Source organism: Cydia splendana, chromosome 4, assembly GCF_910591565.1.
Source record: "Cydia splendana chromosome 4, ilCydSple1.2, whole genome shotgun sequence".
Taxonomy (NCBI): Eukaryota; Metazoa; Arthropoda; class Insecta; order Lepidoptera; family Tortricidae; genus Cydia; species Cydia splendana.
The window spans coordinates 14,212,082-14,227,838 of NC_085963.1; the positions used below are offsets into that span (position 1 = coordinate 14,212,082).

The 15,757-nt window shown below is 38.0% G+C and overlaps 2 protein-coding genes across 2 annotated transcripts in view; one reads left to right on the forward strand and one right to left on the reverse strand.

Annotated features, from left to right (window-relative positions):
- LOC134789988 (phospholipid scramblase 2) overlaps positions 1-15,757 on the forward strand; it is a 412,262-nt gene that overhangs the window by 19,579 nt on the left and 376,926 nt on the right. The window lies entirely within an intron of this gene.
- Positions 3,024-4,988, reverse strand: LOC134789970 (uncharacterized). The gene is made up of 3 exons (XM_063760697.1): positions 4,806-4,988; positions 3,702-4,461; positions 3,024-3,378 (listed from the first exon to the last, which is right to left on the reverse strand). Exons 1-3 carry the CDS (start codon positions 4,916-4,918, stop codon positions 3,169-3,171), a joined length of 1,083 nt encoding a protein of 360 aa, XP_063616767.1. The 5' UTR covers positions 4,919-4,988; the 3' UTR covers positions 3,024-3,168.

A 15,757-nucleotide genomic window follows, 5' to 3' on the forward strand; every position in this document is an offset into this window, starting at 1 on the left:
AAGATCGCGACCAATGGAGGAAAACCCTGGGTGAAGGGGTAGTTGCACACGATGAAGCGTGGTTTAGCCTTCTTCACACTAGGCGAGAACTGAGACACCAGCGCGCCGCTCTCCCACCTTCGCCACCGGGAACGGCATTCTCCTGCCAGCTATGCGGTCGCGGCTGCCGCTCTCGCATTGGACTTAATAGTCATTTGCGGAAGTGCCGCACTCTTAATATGGACGCTGTTTAAACCATCATCTTATTGATGTTACAGGCCAATGATGATGATGATGGGCAGCAAAGGCACACACCCATCTAACCAATCCAGAATACAGTCACGATTGATAAATTGTGTACTTAAACATATTTTAAAAGGCTATAAAATTAATCAAATTGAATAATTTAGACTGGTCACATTTTTGTAAAAATCGATTTCTACTGGCAAAACATATTACTTTTTGGCAAACGGGTTTTTTAACCTAATTAGACCCCGCTGAATCCGAATTTGGAATGGGCTGTGACAGACGGACGGACAGACAGACAGTCGCACGAGTGATCCTATAAGGGTTCCGTTTTTTCCTTTTGAGGTACGGGACCCTAAAAACTAAAAAAAGTGACATGTGAATTGATTGTAATGAACTGTCTTCCTTTAATATCGTTTTAAATATTGATCCTAGAGAAAAGTGTTCAGATATTATTTGCAGGAAATTTTATGGAGATTATTTATTCATAAAAACCTATTTTGCTATGAGACACCGTTTACGAGTTATTTACAAAAAACTAAAAAGGGACTTTAAAATTGATTGTAATTAACTTACCGGGCTGCTTTGTCTTTTTAAATATTGATCCTAGCGAAAAGTGTTCTACATGTTTCTTGTAGGAAATTTTATGTTTATTATTTATGTGTAAGATTTGTTTTTGCTATATGTCATACTTTTAAAATTATTAACGAAAAAATAAAACCAAGGAACCTTAGAATTTATTATAATTAACTTTCCCTCTTTATTATCTTTTTAAATATTGATCCCTGCTAAAAATGTACTGAATCTTTTTTATTGAAAATTTTGTGTAGATTATTAGTTCATTTTTTTTATATTGGCCACCGTTTACGAGTTATTTACGAAAAGCTAAAAAAAGGGACCTTTAATATCAACTATCTCACTTCCAGTCAAGAATTCGATCAAGCAACCGGCAATTTCGGATTCAGCGGGGTCTAAGTAGGTTAAAAAACCCGGTTGCCAAAAAATAATATGTTTTGCCAGTCGAAATCGATTTTTACAACAACATGATCAGTCAAGTATACACTCATATTGTATATAATTAATAATTATTTAGGTACACTCACCGACCTCACCGTCTTACCTACCATTTTTAGGGTTCCCTACCCAAAGGGTAAAACGGAACGGAACGGGAGTAAGACTCGCGCTTGTCCGGTTTTTAATTTCATTAAGTACTCATCAAAATTCGAATTTACTAATAAATCTTATTCAATATTAATTGCCGAACTAAAAATCCCGGAACTGACAATTCAGAATACAGATTACCACCAAGTTCTTACCAGTGGTAACTACTGGGAATTTTATTCCCACCTTTTACCACTGGTAACTACTGGGGAAAAAAAATCCCACTAGTTACCACCAACTCGGCTTGGTGGTAACTACTGGGAATTTTTATTCCCAGAATAAAATTAGAATATTTTTTGTTAGAATTCAATACTAATAAAAACAGTATAAATAGTATAGAATAAATGTAGCGTGCTGTAATAAATAATTATGTGTCAGTTAGTGATTCAGTAAACTGCTTTAAAAGTGATCAAAAATTTTAAAACAGTTTTACCGGTATAAGTGTAAAAACTAAAATAGAAGAGTCTCATTCTAGTTAAGTAGAAATTCACTTATTATCCGGACTAAATTTATCTTATTAACTGTAAAGTGAATTACATATTTATACAAACAAATCAGTCAAAAACCGACAGAATTTTAATCACTTACAGTCTTACACGTTCTTCCAATAAACATATTTTCCAAATGAATAAAAGTTAAATACAAAAAAATGATGCCCCTCTGGTAGAGTGTTATTACCATCCCGCTAGCGTGGGTGTTTAAGCAATCGAGCCAACCAGCGTAACATGACCGAGCGATGTACTACCCGAGCGTAATTGGAATGCCAGCCTATGCTGGTTAGTCCGAGCAATCAGCCCATCCGAAGCGCGCCCTAAGCGGTTTTAATAACAACCATGCCCTTTAGTTATTTAGCCTGAGTACAAATTATGAATACCTACATATTCCAGGTTTGCGTCGTATTATAATAGAACAAAATGAAGTAGCGGTAAATAATAAAACGAAATCTGTTCTGTCGGATTTTGACTGATTTGTTTGTTCGTTTTTATAAATATGTAATTCAATTAAGTTAATAAGATAAATTTAATCCGGATAATAAGTTAATTTCTATTTAACTAGAATGAGACTCTTCTATTTTAGTTTTTACACTTATACCGGTAAAACTGTTTTAATATTTTTGATCACTTTTAAAGCAGTTTACTGAATCACTAACTGACACATAATTATTTATTACAGCACGCTACATTTATACTATACTATTTATACTGTTTTTATTAGTATTGAATTCTAACAATATTTTGGTGGTAACTACTGGGAATAAAAATTCCCAGTAGTTACCACCAAGCCGAGTTGGTGGTAACTAGTGGGAATAACCCGCTACAAGTAGCTAAAAGTACATCCGTTCCACACCAATTTTGGTGGCTAGCCATAAGCCGCGCGTGGCGGCCATATCTGTCCATCGTAACAGACGCGTTTTGTTAGAGAGTGAGTCTTCTGTACCTAGTACTATTATTTATTCTGTGATCCTAATAAGACCATAGTTTCCGCTCTGGGTTAGATGGCAATTAATTTCTTAACCCATTCACTACTTGCCTATGCATGGATACTGTTTAATATTAACCTTCATATATATATATATATTTTTTTTTTAATTTCTAGTTACTATAGTTGAATTCAAATGAGAAAAATTACACACAATGGCATAATGTTTTATTCAAACCTTTAAAACACTTCAAATGATGTCAATTCTAACAATACATAAGACAAAAACTTTAAAATATAATACCATTACTTACTAAGTCAGTCAAACCTTACCTATTGGAAACATAATATATAGGCCCAGGCTTAGAAAGCAGCTTTCTTAGTACAAACTGATATATCAGCTTGATGGAGTGATAAGTCACCAAAACTGTCTTCTGGCTTCTGTAGTAATTGTTTATTGAAGAAGTCTTTCTCTCTGTGTGTGTGTTTTATGACTGCAGGCCTTGGTAGTGACCTAGTCAATTTCTTTGCCCATTGACTTTGTGGCATCTTGGGTGCATTTGAAACATCAATCTGAAAAGAAATACAAATAAATTAGGGTTTTCCCACACGGCACACTACATAGTTTATATACATACACTACATAGTGAATATGAACTCTGAAGACCAGCAAGGACAATACATTTGAAATGTGTTTTGACCATTTGTATGGTGCCAAGTCAGACTTATCAAACTGTAACTGAAATCTGACTTGTATTTATAATAAATAGAATAGAAAATAGTCAGCATCACAAGTTTATATACTTAAATAAATTATCTACCATTTTTAGATTTTTCAGCACTAGTTCTTATTTTATTTAGGAGCTTGGTAAATAAAGTAAACAAGTTATCCTTACCACTGTAGTTTTCTTCGCACTTTTATATGCAACAGAAGGAAGATTGACATTCTCTTTATTACTTGGCTTGTTGACGGAACTCTTCACAAGCTTTGGGATGGATGATAGTCCCGGTAAAGTTTTCTTAGGGTGCACATTCTGTATCAATGGAACTTGTGGGCTATTGTTGATGTAATATGCCACAGGACTAGCTACATGTTGAAATGCATTGTTTTTGCCGGGAGTTTTTTTTACTGACGATGTGGATGGCTTCTTGAATAATGGAGGGTTGGCTGGTGTTCTACATAAGGTGGGTTTTGTTTGTAGCACAGATGATGGGGTAGCAAATACTTCTTTTTGTACTTGCTTCATAGGGGTTACTACAGCTGAGGGTTTTGTATTCAAAGCTACTTTTTCTTTATTCACAATTTGATTTCCCTCCAATTCTGCTTCTTTGTAAGCATTATTGGCTGTATTTTTCTTCTCTGATTTGGGTGTATTCAATATGTATTCTATTTCCTCAAGGGTATTATCAAACTCCTTACTTGAGGTATCACATGATTTTTCTACCATTTTTTCTAAATTTAAGAAGCTGTTTGATACGTCCCAGTTCGCGAATAAGTTCGGTTCGTCAGGGGATAGTATTGTGTTCGACAGTGATTTTGGAATGATTTCTGGTGATGTGTCACGATTATGCTTCGATGTAATATCAGGTTCCGAGTGAGTTGATATAAGTTTTAGGCTCATATTATGATTATCATTCTCAAGGTGTTCGTTAGTGCTGTAAAAATATATATGAAATGAAGTAACTTTAGTCTTGCGTATAGGTCAATACGGGGTCCCTTTGTTTCCCATAAAGTTTTAAGTCATAATGTATTGTATTGTATGTCATATTATCATTAGTCATAAAACTGAAACCGTTTACTTTCAGGATTTTCGTAAGGTTATCCTATAGATAGGTTAGGTTTGTTTTATGGCAATCCTGAAAAGTGACGCGTTTCTGAACTAAACAAATTATGACTAACGAAAATGCAGGCAAACAATACATTATGACTGAAAGTTTTTGGGAAACAATAGAGACCCAGGTTAATACATATGTATTTTATAATATTAAACCGTACTTACGCTATAGTTTGTCGATTTTGGTTGCTAATAAACATTCGTTTTAGTTCTCTGAGACTTAACTTTCCGTAGAATACTTCATCATCACTGCATGGTTCGTCGTCTCTCAAACTCATAATGATCACGCTGATAAGGAACTTAACAGGCAAATAAATTAATAACTGAAAAGTTATAAATGAAAGAACAGCTAACCAAAGAGCATATAATCACTACGTTCTAAGAGGCGGAACTCCATAGTACGTTTTTGTCAAACGGTTCGTTTTGACAGGACTTGACTGACGTATGACTGATGAGCATCTATTCATACCAACATAAAGAAAATTGTTTATAGCACAGATAAAGAAATATATTATCTATATATTTATCTATGGTTTATAGAAAGCAGTGCTGTGAAAAATCGATAATAGTGAGTTCTCGAAACGATAATAACCGACATGATAGAAAGTAGTGCTGCGAAAAATCGATAATAGTGACTTCCTAAACCGATAAAAACCTAAACTCATTCAAAACTTTTTATCGTAGAAAATAAAACACCTGTGAGTTTATTACAAACTTTATTAATTTCTTAAGTTCATACTTGGTATATACAAAAACTCATTTATTATAAATAATAAGTGTTCTAAAATGAATATAAAACTAAAATTAACTACAATTAAGATAACTGAAGCTAAAAATTTTGCGCCCTTGGTAGGGTGCCCATCACGCAGGCAGCGTTCCCGCGCTGGATTGCTATGGCCAATCTTTGCGCGAGAAAGCTGCCTGCGCGAGGATCACCTGTGGCCTCCCTTAGGAATTTACTGAGCACCTTGTGGAGTCCCCGAGCCCCCCTACCCCATGGACCTAGTGTCTCGACGCCAAAGGCTACATATTCGTAGTATGCGCCGAGACAACTATATTTATTCGCCTTGAAGAGTTCTCGGACGTCAGCCGCCGCCCCGGCCTGTTTGCTGGTGGCTAAAATGTAGGACACCGCCAGCGTATCTGCGCAGGTGGCGTCCTACACCAGCGCCCGGCCCATCCGCCAGGGGATCAACGACATCCCGTCGGGGCGTTTGCCGTCATCCCTTGCGATCTGGGGCTCCAGAGCCGCAGGGACGTCGGCGCTGACGAGCGCTCTCCTCAGGATGTCGTTGAGCGCGGCGTGACGGGATAGGCGGCCGGCGCCCGAGGAGCAGGCGAGTCCGTGGTGGCCAAGGCGATCAACAGGGGCCCCACTAGAGGCACAGCTGTGGTCCACGCATACATCGGCCCCGACCCGGAGTCCGATAGCAATTCTGAGTGTTTGGCTCGATGAAAGTGCCGTTGTTGGGTGATGGATAGGCGTGCAGCCATAAAATTAGTAAAATAAAATAATTTATTTACCAATAAACTATGGTTTACATATTTACCAGGGACCCCCGCACTAGGTGAGACCTGCGGGCTCAGCACGGTTCCATTTTTATCGACTATCACTATGCGCGTCCCTTTCGCACTTACATACTTGTTAGAACGTGACAGGCATGGTGACAAGGGATAAAAACACCACCGTGCTAAGCCGCCTGGGCTACATATAACCGCGAAAATCGAAGTTCGCAAATTGCGGGCATTTTTCTCTGTCACTCTAATTACACCTTCATTGGAGTAAAAGAGAAAAATCCCCGCAATTTGCGAATTACGGTTTTCGCGGTAGCCCCTCTGTATCGTAGCCTATCTCATTCTACCGCATGGCTGCGTCCCTTGGACTGGCCGGCGCTGGCCCATTGTGTACAGGGGCCTTTAGATTTGTACAGTATCTGGATTTAGTTACTTAATAGGTATAGCATGCAAGTTACAAAATTACTAAAAATTACACTTAAATATTTGCGTACATTATAAAATATTACTTAGTATAGCTTCTAGCGGTTTCCACGTAGTTAAGTGATTGAAGAAGAGTGTAGGTAAGCTTTTTGGCCTCAATAACTGATCTGTCTTCGATTTGAGATAACAATGCTTTAGCATGACACTGTAGGTTGAAGCCTTAAGGTGGTCCTCAAATCGTTTACCGAAGGCGGAGAAGACTTTTGGAACAGGCAGGTTAAAGATTCGGTTTTTGAGAAGCGAGACGTAACAAGTCATGAGTGTAGACGATTTGTGTGTAAGCAAAACGATACTGTGCAAAAATAACTGCCGAACAGTCAGGCCATAGCTTCAGCGTAGAGTTCAGAAGTTGGAAATCGAAAGGGTCATTGTCCAGACTCTGGAATGGACACAGCTAGGAGCCTTGCGTGGTCCCTTCCCGACGAAGTGTCAATTGGGGATTTTAGAACGGCAGTGGGGGCTAAGTTGTCCCAGGCCCTTTGCCTCTCGGGTCTAGGTGGAACATCTGGCAGTTTAGCTAGCCAGGCTTTCTTGGCCTCATCCAAGCACGCGATCTCGCAGTTTGTTATTTTAAGGATTTTACCTGCGAGATCAGACGTGCTATGGATTGAGGACAAGAATGCCGGCAGAGCAATACTCGATATTTTGCGTGTTCCTAAACCGCCAAACCTAATGGGCAAAGAATCTTGGGTCCAAGCCGGTTCATTAAAACGGACATTCAAAATAGTTTCCAGTTGTGACTTAAGGAGACTATCGATAGGTTGGACTAAACTAGCGACTTTCCAGATAGGGCAGCAATGGAGCAAGTACGTAAATTTGGGAACCAACAAACAACATTTTAAAATAAATAAGGCCGAATGGCTACTAATTTTGACTAAACGATCTGAATTAACATAAAATTTAGAAATCGATTTGGCCAAAACAGACGGAATAGCTTCATCGAAAATGAGGGAGCCGAGAAGGTGGAGATTATCCTTTGATAAGATTTTAATGTTTGGGGCTAAACTCGAAAAACTTTGAAGTACCTGGGCTGCTAAAGAGGGTTCTAAGTTTTCGAAAATGTACAATTCACATTTGTCTAAGTTAATAGTAAAAGAGTAACAATAACGGGAAAAGTTGAAGGCACGACACCTCAGGGCCCTCCTCCTACTAGATTGGTGTGCTCAAATTACGGCACCTATATGCTATTAAAACTGCACGAGGCCATGCGCTTGGCGGGGAACAGAACCCTATGAAGGAACCTGGTCTTCAACAGAAGGATATGATGTCACGATCCTCAGTATTGAGGGACCGACTGAAGAGGAGGGATAAGTCTGCCAGGACCGTTTTTGAGTCTCCGCTGATGGTGCCGTCGTCCAGGTACCAAACATGCAGTATGAACGTGAGACTATGAATAGCTGAATTAATGGCCAGACTGAATATATGGTATATATATATATACATATTACATATTTGTTCTTATTGCACAATTTGAATACTGAATGTACAAATATGCTGTACCTATGTTTTTAAACACTGAACTGTACAAAATATATTCTGGTAGAATTTACAAACGGATACACTGTACTCGTTACAAAATCTAACATGTTTGTCTAAAGATTTTTCAAAAACTAATCTTAGAATTAATATATTTAAATAGGATAAGGTAAACACAAATATAACTGTAAAAAGGAAGTAGGAACTAACTGAATTACCGTCACACACTCAACTCAACAGTCGAAATTATATATACCTAGCTATAACTTTAAGCCGTATCAGCTGTGGGCTGTGTGTGATAGTGTGTGTGTTAATTATAACGCTATGAGCTGATCCTCATTAACCCCTGACGCAGAATGGCTACAGAATCACAATCTCCAAGTTAATACGCATAAAATAAAACTCATTCAGTTAAGACCCTACCAAAACGAACCCATAGATCTAACTTTAACCAAAATAATAAGTTTATGGCAAAAAAAAAATTTAGTACAAGTTTTTATCGCTGACTGTACTTTTATTCCACGGGCAACTAATACTCATCGAGACAATTCTATAAACCCCAAACACAATTAGGTTTCGTTGTTTTATCACAGAGTTCCTATGGCCACCTCCTGTCTCGCCTTACTTATGTATACAAATTTCCAGCTTCATAGGAAGTCGGGAAGTGGGTCAAATTTAACTTGCAAGATTTGACCCGTACAAACATAGTTACATAGTCTGTACTAAATATAGTGTGCATTGATACCATCAATGAAAATAGAGTGTATTAGAGGCGGATTGTCAAAGTAAATTATGTAGCCACTGTAAATTTACTGCCAATATCTTTCGACAGAAAATTAAAACTGTTAGAACGCCATTTGACTTTGATCCATAAGGCTGATTAAGACGGCGCGCGAAGCGTATGCGATTTTAGCTACATTGCGGACTGTTGGTTAAGTCCAATTCAACCGACCGATCGAAAACCGCAATGTAATGAAACTCGCATGCGAGTTCTCGCATTGACTAAATGAGCCCTTTTATTCTTTCACTGATATGTGTAAATTTGTTACATATTGAAATTAACGCCATCTACTCGACTGTAGGCCAAAGGTTATGGCGCCATCGCTAGAAAAGATTGCACCATACCTTTGGCCTACATTCGAGTAGATGGTGTTAATATTAATATTTAACAAGTTTACACATATCAAATACTATTACTTATTCTGTGATATCAGTGAAAGAATAATGATCAAAGTCAAATGGCGTTCTAACAGGTTTAATCTTCTGTCGAAAGATGGCAGTAAATGTAGAGTACTGTAGCTACTTACATAATTTACCATGACAGTAACTCTCTATTTAAAATTCTCTTAGATACCATGTTTTAAAGATGGATTTAAAAAACAATTTATTTGGTTAAAGTCCTAAGCTACCTATTAGGCAGATTCTTAATAAAGTAAACTCGATTTCACTTTCATGAGCTTCTTCAGCAATTCTTTCTTCGTTGTATTGTAATCTGTAACAAGTAAAATTAATTTAAATGTAACTCCGTAGAAATCTTTGGTCTCTTAAATGCATTCGTACAATGCAAACATAAGTACATCCGCGCAAAAATTAAAACATGTATGAGAACATTTTACCAAGTGGATGAAATTAGGCTTGTTTTAAGCAATGGTATGTATGCAGACAGAGATTAAAAAGTATTATTTGGTACTATTCCGCCGTATACCTACATCCTTTAAAACGAAGATGAGATAATAATATGCTGTGCGTAAATATTAACCAATAACTTTGGAATTAATTTTCAAACTGCTGAGAGATAAACATATTTTTTTAATACGAGTAACAATACCATATTCACTTACCTAGTCTTTTGATTTGCTCGCTGCGTTTTTCGATTATCAGAAGCAAGAACTAGAGTATCCCTAGACCCGCCAGGTTGTTTGTCAGCAAAGCGGGGGCGTTTCGCTGGTATTGACGCTGAAATCAAATAATCCGCATAATTATAGAGGTACTAGCTGCTCGCCTCTTTATTAGTAGTATTAGTACCTACCTACTTAAAAATGGAGACCTATAAGCTCTAGAAACCACGGACCGGAAGACGCAGCGTGGGAAGGCCCTCTACAAGATGGAGTTGTATGGGGTCGGCGCGTGACCGGCCGCTGTGGAGATCGTTGAGGGAGTTCTTTGGCCATCAGTGGACGTCTTTCGGCTGATATGATGGATATGATGATGATGAAGCTTTCGGAAACCCGTCGCGCGAGTAACTAAAAATACGTAAATGCTCTACCCATCCATGCAGTATCATACCATGACCGTGCTGTCGTGAACGTATCAAGCATGGAATGTAAGTTAGTGATAAATAAGAGCTCGTCAACATAGGTAGAGTTTTTTTGATACTCCCACGTCAGCAGCAGATGTTGCTAAGCGGACGAGGTGTTCAAAATTACCTTGATACCATCTTGATACGCACTTATTCTCTTAACAATACAAGTCGCGTTAAGATCATTTTGAACACCTGGCCCTTATAGTAAATAACCTTATAATCGGTCAAGTCCTATAAATTAAATACCTTTGTACTTAAATTACATACTTCACTGCAGGCTTCACTTATACGGACTCTACTTGTCTGGTCTAATGTATGGTTTTGAACCATAACCATTTCTTGTTCGGTGGACAAGTCGCATGCTCAATAGGCAATAGCATTAATTGAGCCAATAACATTTTTTTTCTCAATTCTACGCTTACCTTTTTCCGGTCGAATGCTTATTCCAGATTTCAGACAAGCTTGGCCTGTACTCGTAGATGCAGTAGGTAGCTGAAGTTTGTGCTGGAACATTTCACACGTTAAAATAAGTTTTAAAAATAAATTACAAACATAGGTACCAACATAAAACATTAATAGTTAGTACCTTCACTTATTTTTATTTGTCAGTCGTAGTTAGCTGTTAACCAAGCAGGTAAGACTTAGACCGTTTAAATACCTTACTTTGAACTTCTTATCTGTTTTATACCGATCTATGTTTTACCTAGTAATAGCTGATACTAATGACCTGCTTGAAGACATGCATATCGGCGTCCGCGTGAGAGCAAATCTCGCATACTACCGAATACCTAGTAGGTAAAGAATCCTCAAGTAAACTATTAAAGAGCATGCGAAGACCATCTCCGTATAAATCTTTAAGCGGACGCACACATTTAACCGGTTTCGATGAAACTTGCATGGGGTATGAACTTTAAGATTTTTTGCCCCGTTTCTTAATTCCCAATGATACCACACTCGTAGTTCGTACCTATCAATAAGCGAGATTATCATACTAATACGTACACGTACATAGAACGTTATGGATAAACCGGTTTTGATAAAACTTCCACTGAATAACCTACTAAGTTGAGATAAATGTACCTATGCCAAAAATAATATTTAATAGAAAAAAACCGACTTCTCAAAACAGTCTGAAATGCCATATATGTAAATTATTGGCTGGCATTTAACTGATCACCATATATAGTAATCCACTTCGTCACCTTTTTCTAGTAGCATTTCGTTTCTGTAAGGGTCGCAGTTCTTACCTAACCTAATATTAACCTTACCCACTTTTATAGTAGCATTTCGTTTCTCTAAGAAGCGCTAGTCGCCTAGCGGTAAGAGCGTGCGACTTGCAATCCGGAGGTTCGCGGGTTCAAACTCGGCTCGTACCTACCAATGAGTTTTTCGGAACTTATGTACGAAATATCATTTGATATTGACCAGTCGCTTTTAGGTGAAGGAAAAAATCGTGAGGAATCCGAACTAATCCCAATAAGGCCTCGTTTACCCTCTGAGTTGGAAGATCAAATGGCAGTCGCTTTCGTAAAAACTAGTACCTACGCCAATTCTTGGGATTAGTTGCCAAGCGGACCCCAGGCTCCCATGAGCCGTGGCAAAATTCCGGGACAACGCGAGGAAGATGATGATGATGATGATATAATGATGATTTCGTTTCTCTAAGGGTCACAGTTTTATCCTACCTAACCTAACCCACAAAATCGAAATCGCCAAATGTGTACTATGCGTCGTTGAAGACTTCTGTTCTGATAATCATCAGCAGTTCCACTTCATCAAATGTGACAGTTTTTAATGTAAATGCTTGATTTTCTGATTAAAATACATAAATCTCTGTACGTATGCCTTTAAAATTTGAGGAGGTCTCTCGATTCCTCATGGATCCCATGTTCAGAACTCGAGCTTGACATAAATGTGGATTAAAAACGTGAGCTATGCATCGTTGAAGAGTTCCGTTCTTGACCATCATCAGCAGTTCTACTTCATCAATTGTCACTTTTTTCAATGTAAATGCTTGATTTGTTGATAAAAACTCAAAAATCCCTATATGTATGCCTTTAATTAAAGATTTGAGGAGTACCCTCGATTCCTCATGGATCCCATCATCAGTAGGTACTCGAGCTTAACAAAAATGTGGCTTAAAACCTTAACTTGCTTAATAGTAATTTTGAAGACCTATCGAATGATGTGCTTATGTTGATATTTCTCAAGAAAAAAACAATGTTAGTTTCATACGACGACGACCGGTCTGGCCTAGTAAGTAGTGTGACCCTGCCTGTGAAACCGATCGGATCCCGGTAAGGGCATTGTATGATGAACACAAATATTTGTTCCTGAGTCATGGGTGTTTTCTATGTATATAAGTATGTATTTATCTGTATAAGTATGTAATGTATATCGTCGCCTAGCACCCATAGTACAGTCAACGGTAAAAATATGGGTGTAGACAACTTACTCAAAAATATGTCCCATAGTTCTTAATTCACTGACATAAGAGTTATGGGACATATTTTTGAGATGATTTGTACACCCATATTTTTACCGTTGACTGTACAAGCTTTGCTTAGTTTTGGGCTAGGTTGATCTGGTGTAAGATGTCTCCTAATATTTATTATTTATTTATTTACCTACCCATGGAGTGTATTTTAAACTACGTACCGAAGCATAAAGTACATCAACACCACTTAATTAACGTCCATTAATGGACGGCTGGCAGTCCTCAAGTATGAGTTTCTCCAGAAACTTCCTACCTCGCACAGACAAACTGTCGAATGAACTGCCGCGTGCGGTATTTCCGGTCCGTTTCGACCTTCAAACCTTCAAGAAAAGAGGCCAGCATCGAGATTACAACCCCTACGGTGTTGCGACTGTAATGTTGCGGGTATCCATGGGCGACGGTAATCTTTATCATCAGGTGATTCGTGTGCTCGTTTGCCTCCTATATCATATAAGTAGGTACATATAAAAAACACAATCTTATAGTTTTGGAGTAAAATTACTGTATAAGTGTTTCTTTTTTTGCTATTTTGGCTACGGAACCCTAAAAACGTTCACAAATCGGACTATCGGTTTCGAAGAGGAACGTGGATAAACTACTTGAGATCTGTGTGAAAACTAAAATACTTATACCGAAAAGCAAAACTAGCATAATTACCATTTTCACTGTTTGATGTTGACAGAGGTACTCTCTGGCATGTGTAGATCTGATCTGAATCTGGTTTGCAGCTGAAATTTAAATTATGTTAAAAGAAATAAGGTAGAAGTACTAGTGCTTGACGCTGCACTAGTATTCGACATGGGCACTTTATGTCAAAATAATATAGGTTAAATTTGAACGGCGAAGATTTTTCTGTATTCAAATTTAATCTTTGTCACTTTCGCATAAAGTGCCCATGTCGAATACTAGTGCAGCGTCGAGCACTAGTACTTCTGCCTTAAGTTAACATTTTTAGATTAAGTACTATTAGGTAACTCCATACGCCGTGCACCGCAATAACGCGGTTGGGAGCGGCAATTTATCTAGAAAAAAAAAGATCTTCATGGACTTTCCATGTGCGACGGTAATCGCTTATTTACCATAAGGTGATTCGTGTCCTCGTTTGCCTCCTATATAACTTATATAGAAAAGCCTATGTTTATTTTAATATCCTTATATCTTATAGTTCTTGAGTAAAATGGCTGTGATCTACGGACGGACGGACTGACCGACGGACATGACGAAACTATAACGGTTTCATTTTTGCCATTTTGGCTACGGACGGAACCCTGAAAACGATCACAATTCGGACTAACCAATTCGAAGAGAAACGTGGGTAAACTGAGGGCCTATCGCGAAACACGTTCGCCGTGTTACTTCTCTGTCGCACATACGTACGAATTTACAAGTGCGACAGAGAGGCAACACGTCGAACGTGGTTCGCGGTAGGCCCTCTGAAGTCTGTGTGAAAATACTATTAAAGATAACTACAGGCCTATTCGGATTTCGAGATAATCACAAGATCTTGAGACGATTTAGAGATCAACTAGATCTACATTAGATATCGACTAGATGTGACTTGGATATCTAATTCATAACTTGTCGATATCGTTCAAGAGGACCTCCAGAATCGCGGAAACGTCAAATTTGACATATCTATCTTACAAATATCTTTAAATTATCCGTATCGTAACTTGTTGAAGTCTAGTAGAAATCTAATTCATTTTCCGAATCGAGCCGCTAGAATAATTACCATTTACCTTCACTGTTCGATGTCGATGGTCTGGCATGTAAAGATGCATGGATCTGGTTTGCAGCTGAAATTTAAAATTCTGGTGAAAAATTATGTTAATATTTTTAGATGATCTATTTTTTATGGGTAATCAAATATACCTACTGTTACTGTCTGTCTTTCGGGGCCCCCTGAGGATGGGGGCCCTGGGCACGAGCCCCGTGTGCCCTTATGGGAAAGACGTACTGACTTATATATTAAACCACTTATTCATAAAACTTAGCATCTACCTTAGTTAAATTTGTCCCTTTCTAACAAACACAAATGACAAAATGACGGATAAAGATAATCGATTATCAAGGGCTTAAAAGCGTTTATGAATAATGTCATAAGAATACTGTTGTTGAAATTGAAATAAGTACCTTCAATTCAATCTCTCATAGCATAGCATACTTAGTACCTATTGATTGAAGTTTCTTGTTAGATGGACATTGTTTCCATAAAAAAAAGGTAGGTAATACTAATAAGTAATTAAAAATAATGAAATAGCTGTAAGTACCTACTCTGGACTGGAATAACCGTGATGTGCACAAAAACAGGCCAATTCGAACATACACTGAAATCAGAATAATAATTTATTTTAATCATCATTATGCATTCATTGTTAAATTTAGTCATCGTGCGTCTTGCCCGCACCAATACATGTACGGAAAAGTACGATATTATGATCCAACCTCACAAACACCCAATTATATGACAAATTGTTTACAGTACCTATATTAGGTACTTATTCAGTAAAATTCCTCCTCCTTAGAAGGTAGGTAGTGTATGCCGTTTATACATGTTTTAGGGTTCCGTACCCAAAGGGTAAAAGCGGGACCCTAATATTACTAAGACTCCGCTGTCCGTCCGTCTGTCTGTCAGTCTATCACCAGGCTGTAACTCATGAACCGTGATAGCTAGCTATATGGGGCATTATCTATGAAAAGGGACCTTATTGTCGATGGCGCTTACGACGCACAGCATCGCGCGGCATTGTATTTATATCGGGGCATCGTTGATAATGGCGTAAGCGCCATCGACAATAAGGTCCCTTTTCATAGATAATGTCACATATACAGTTGAAATTTTCA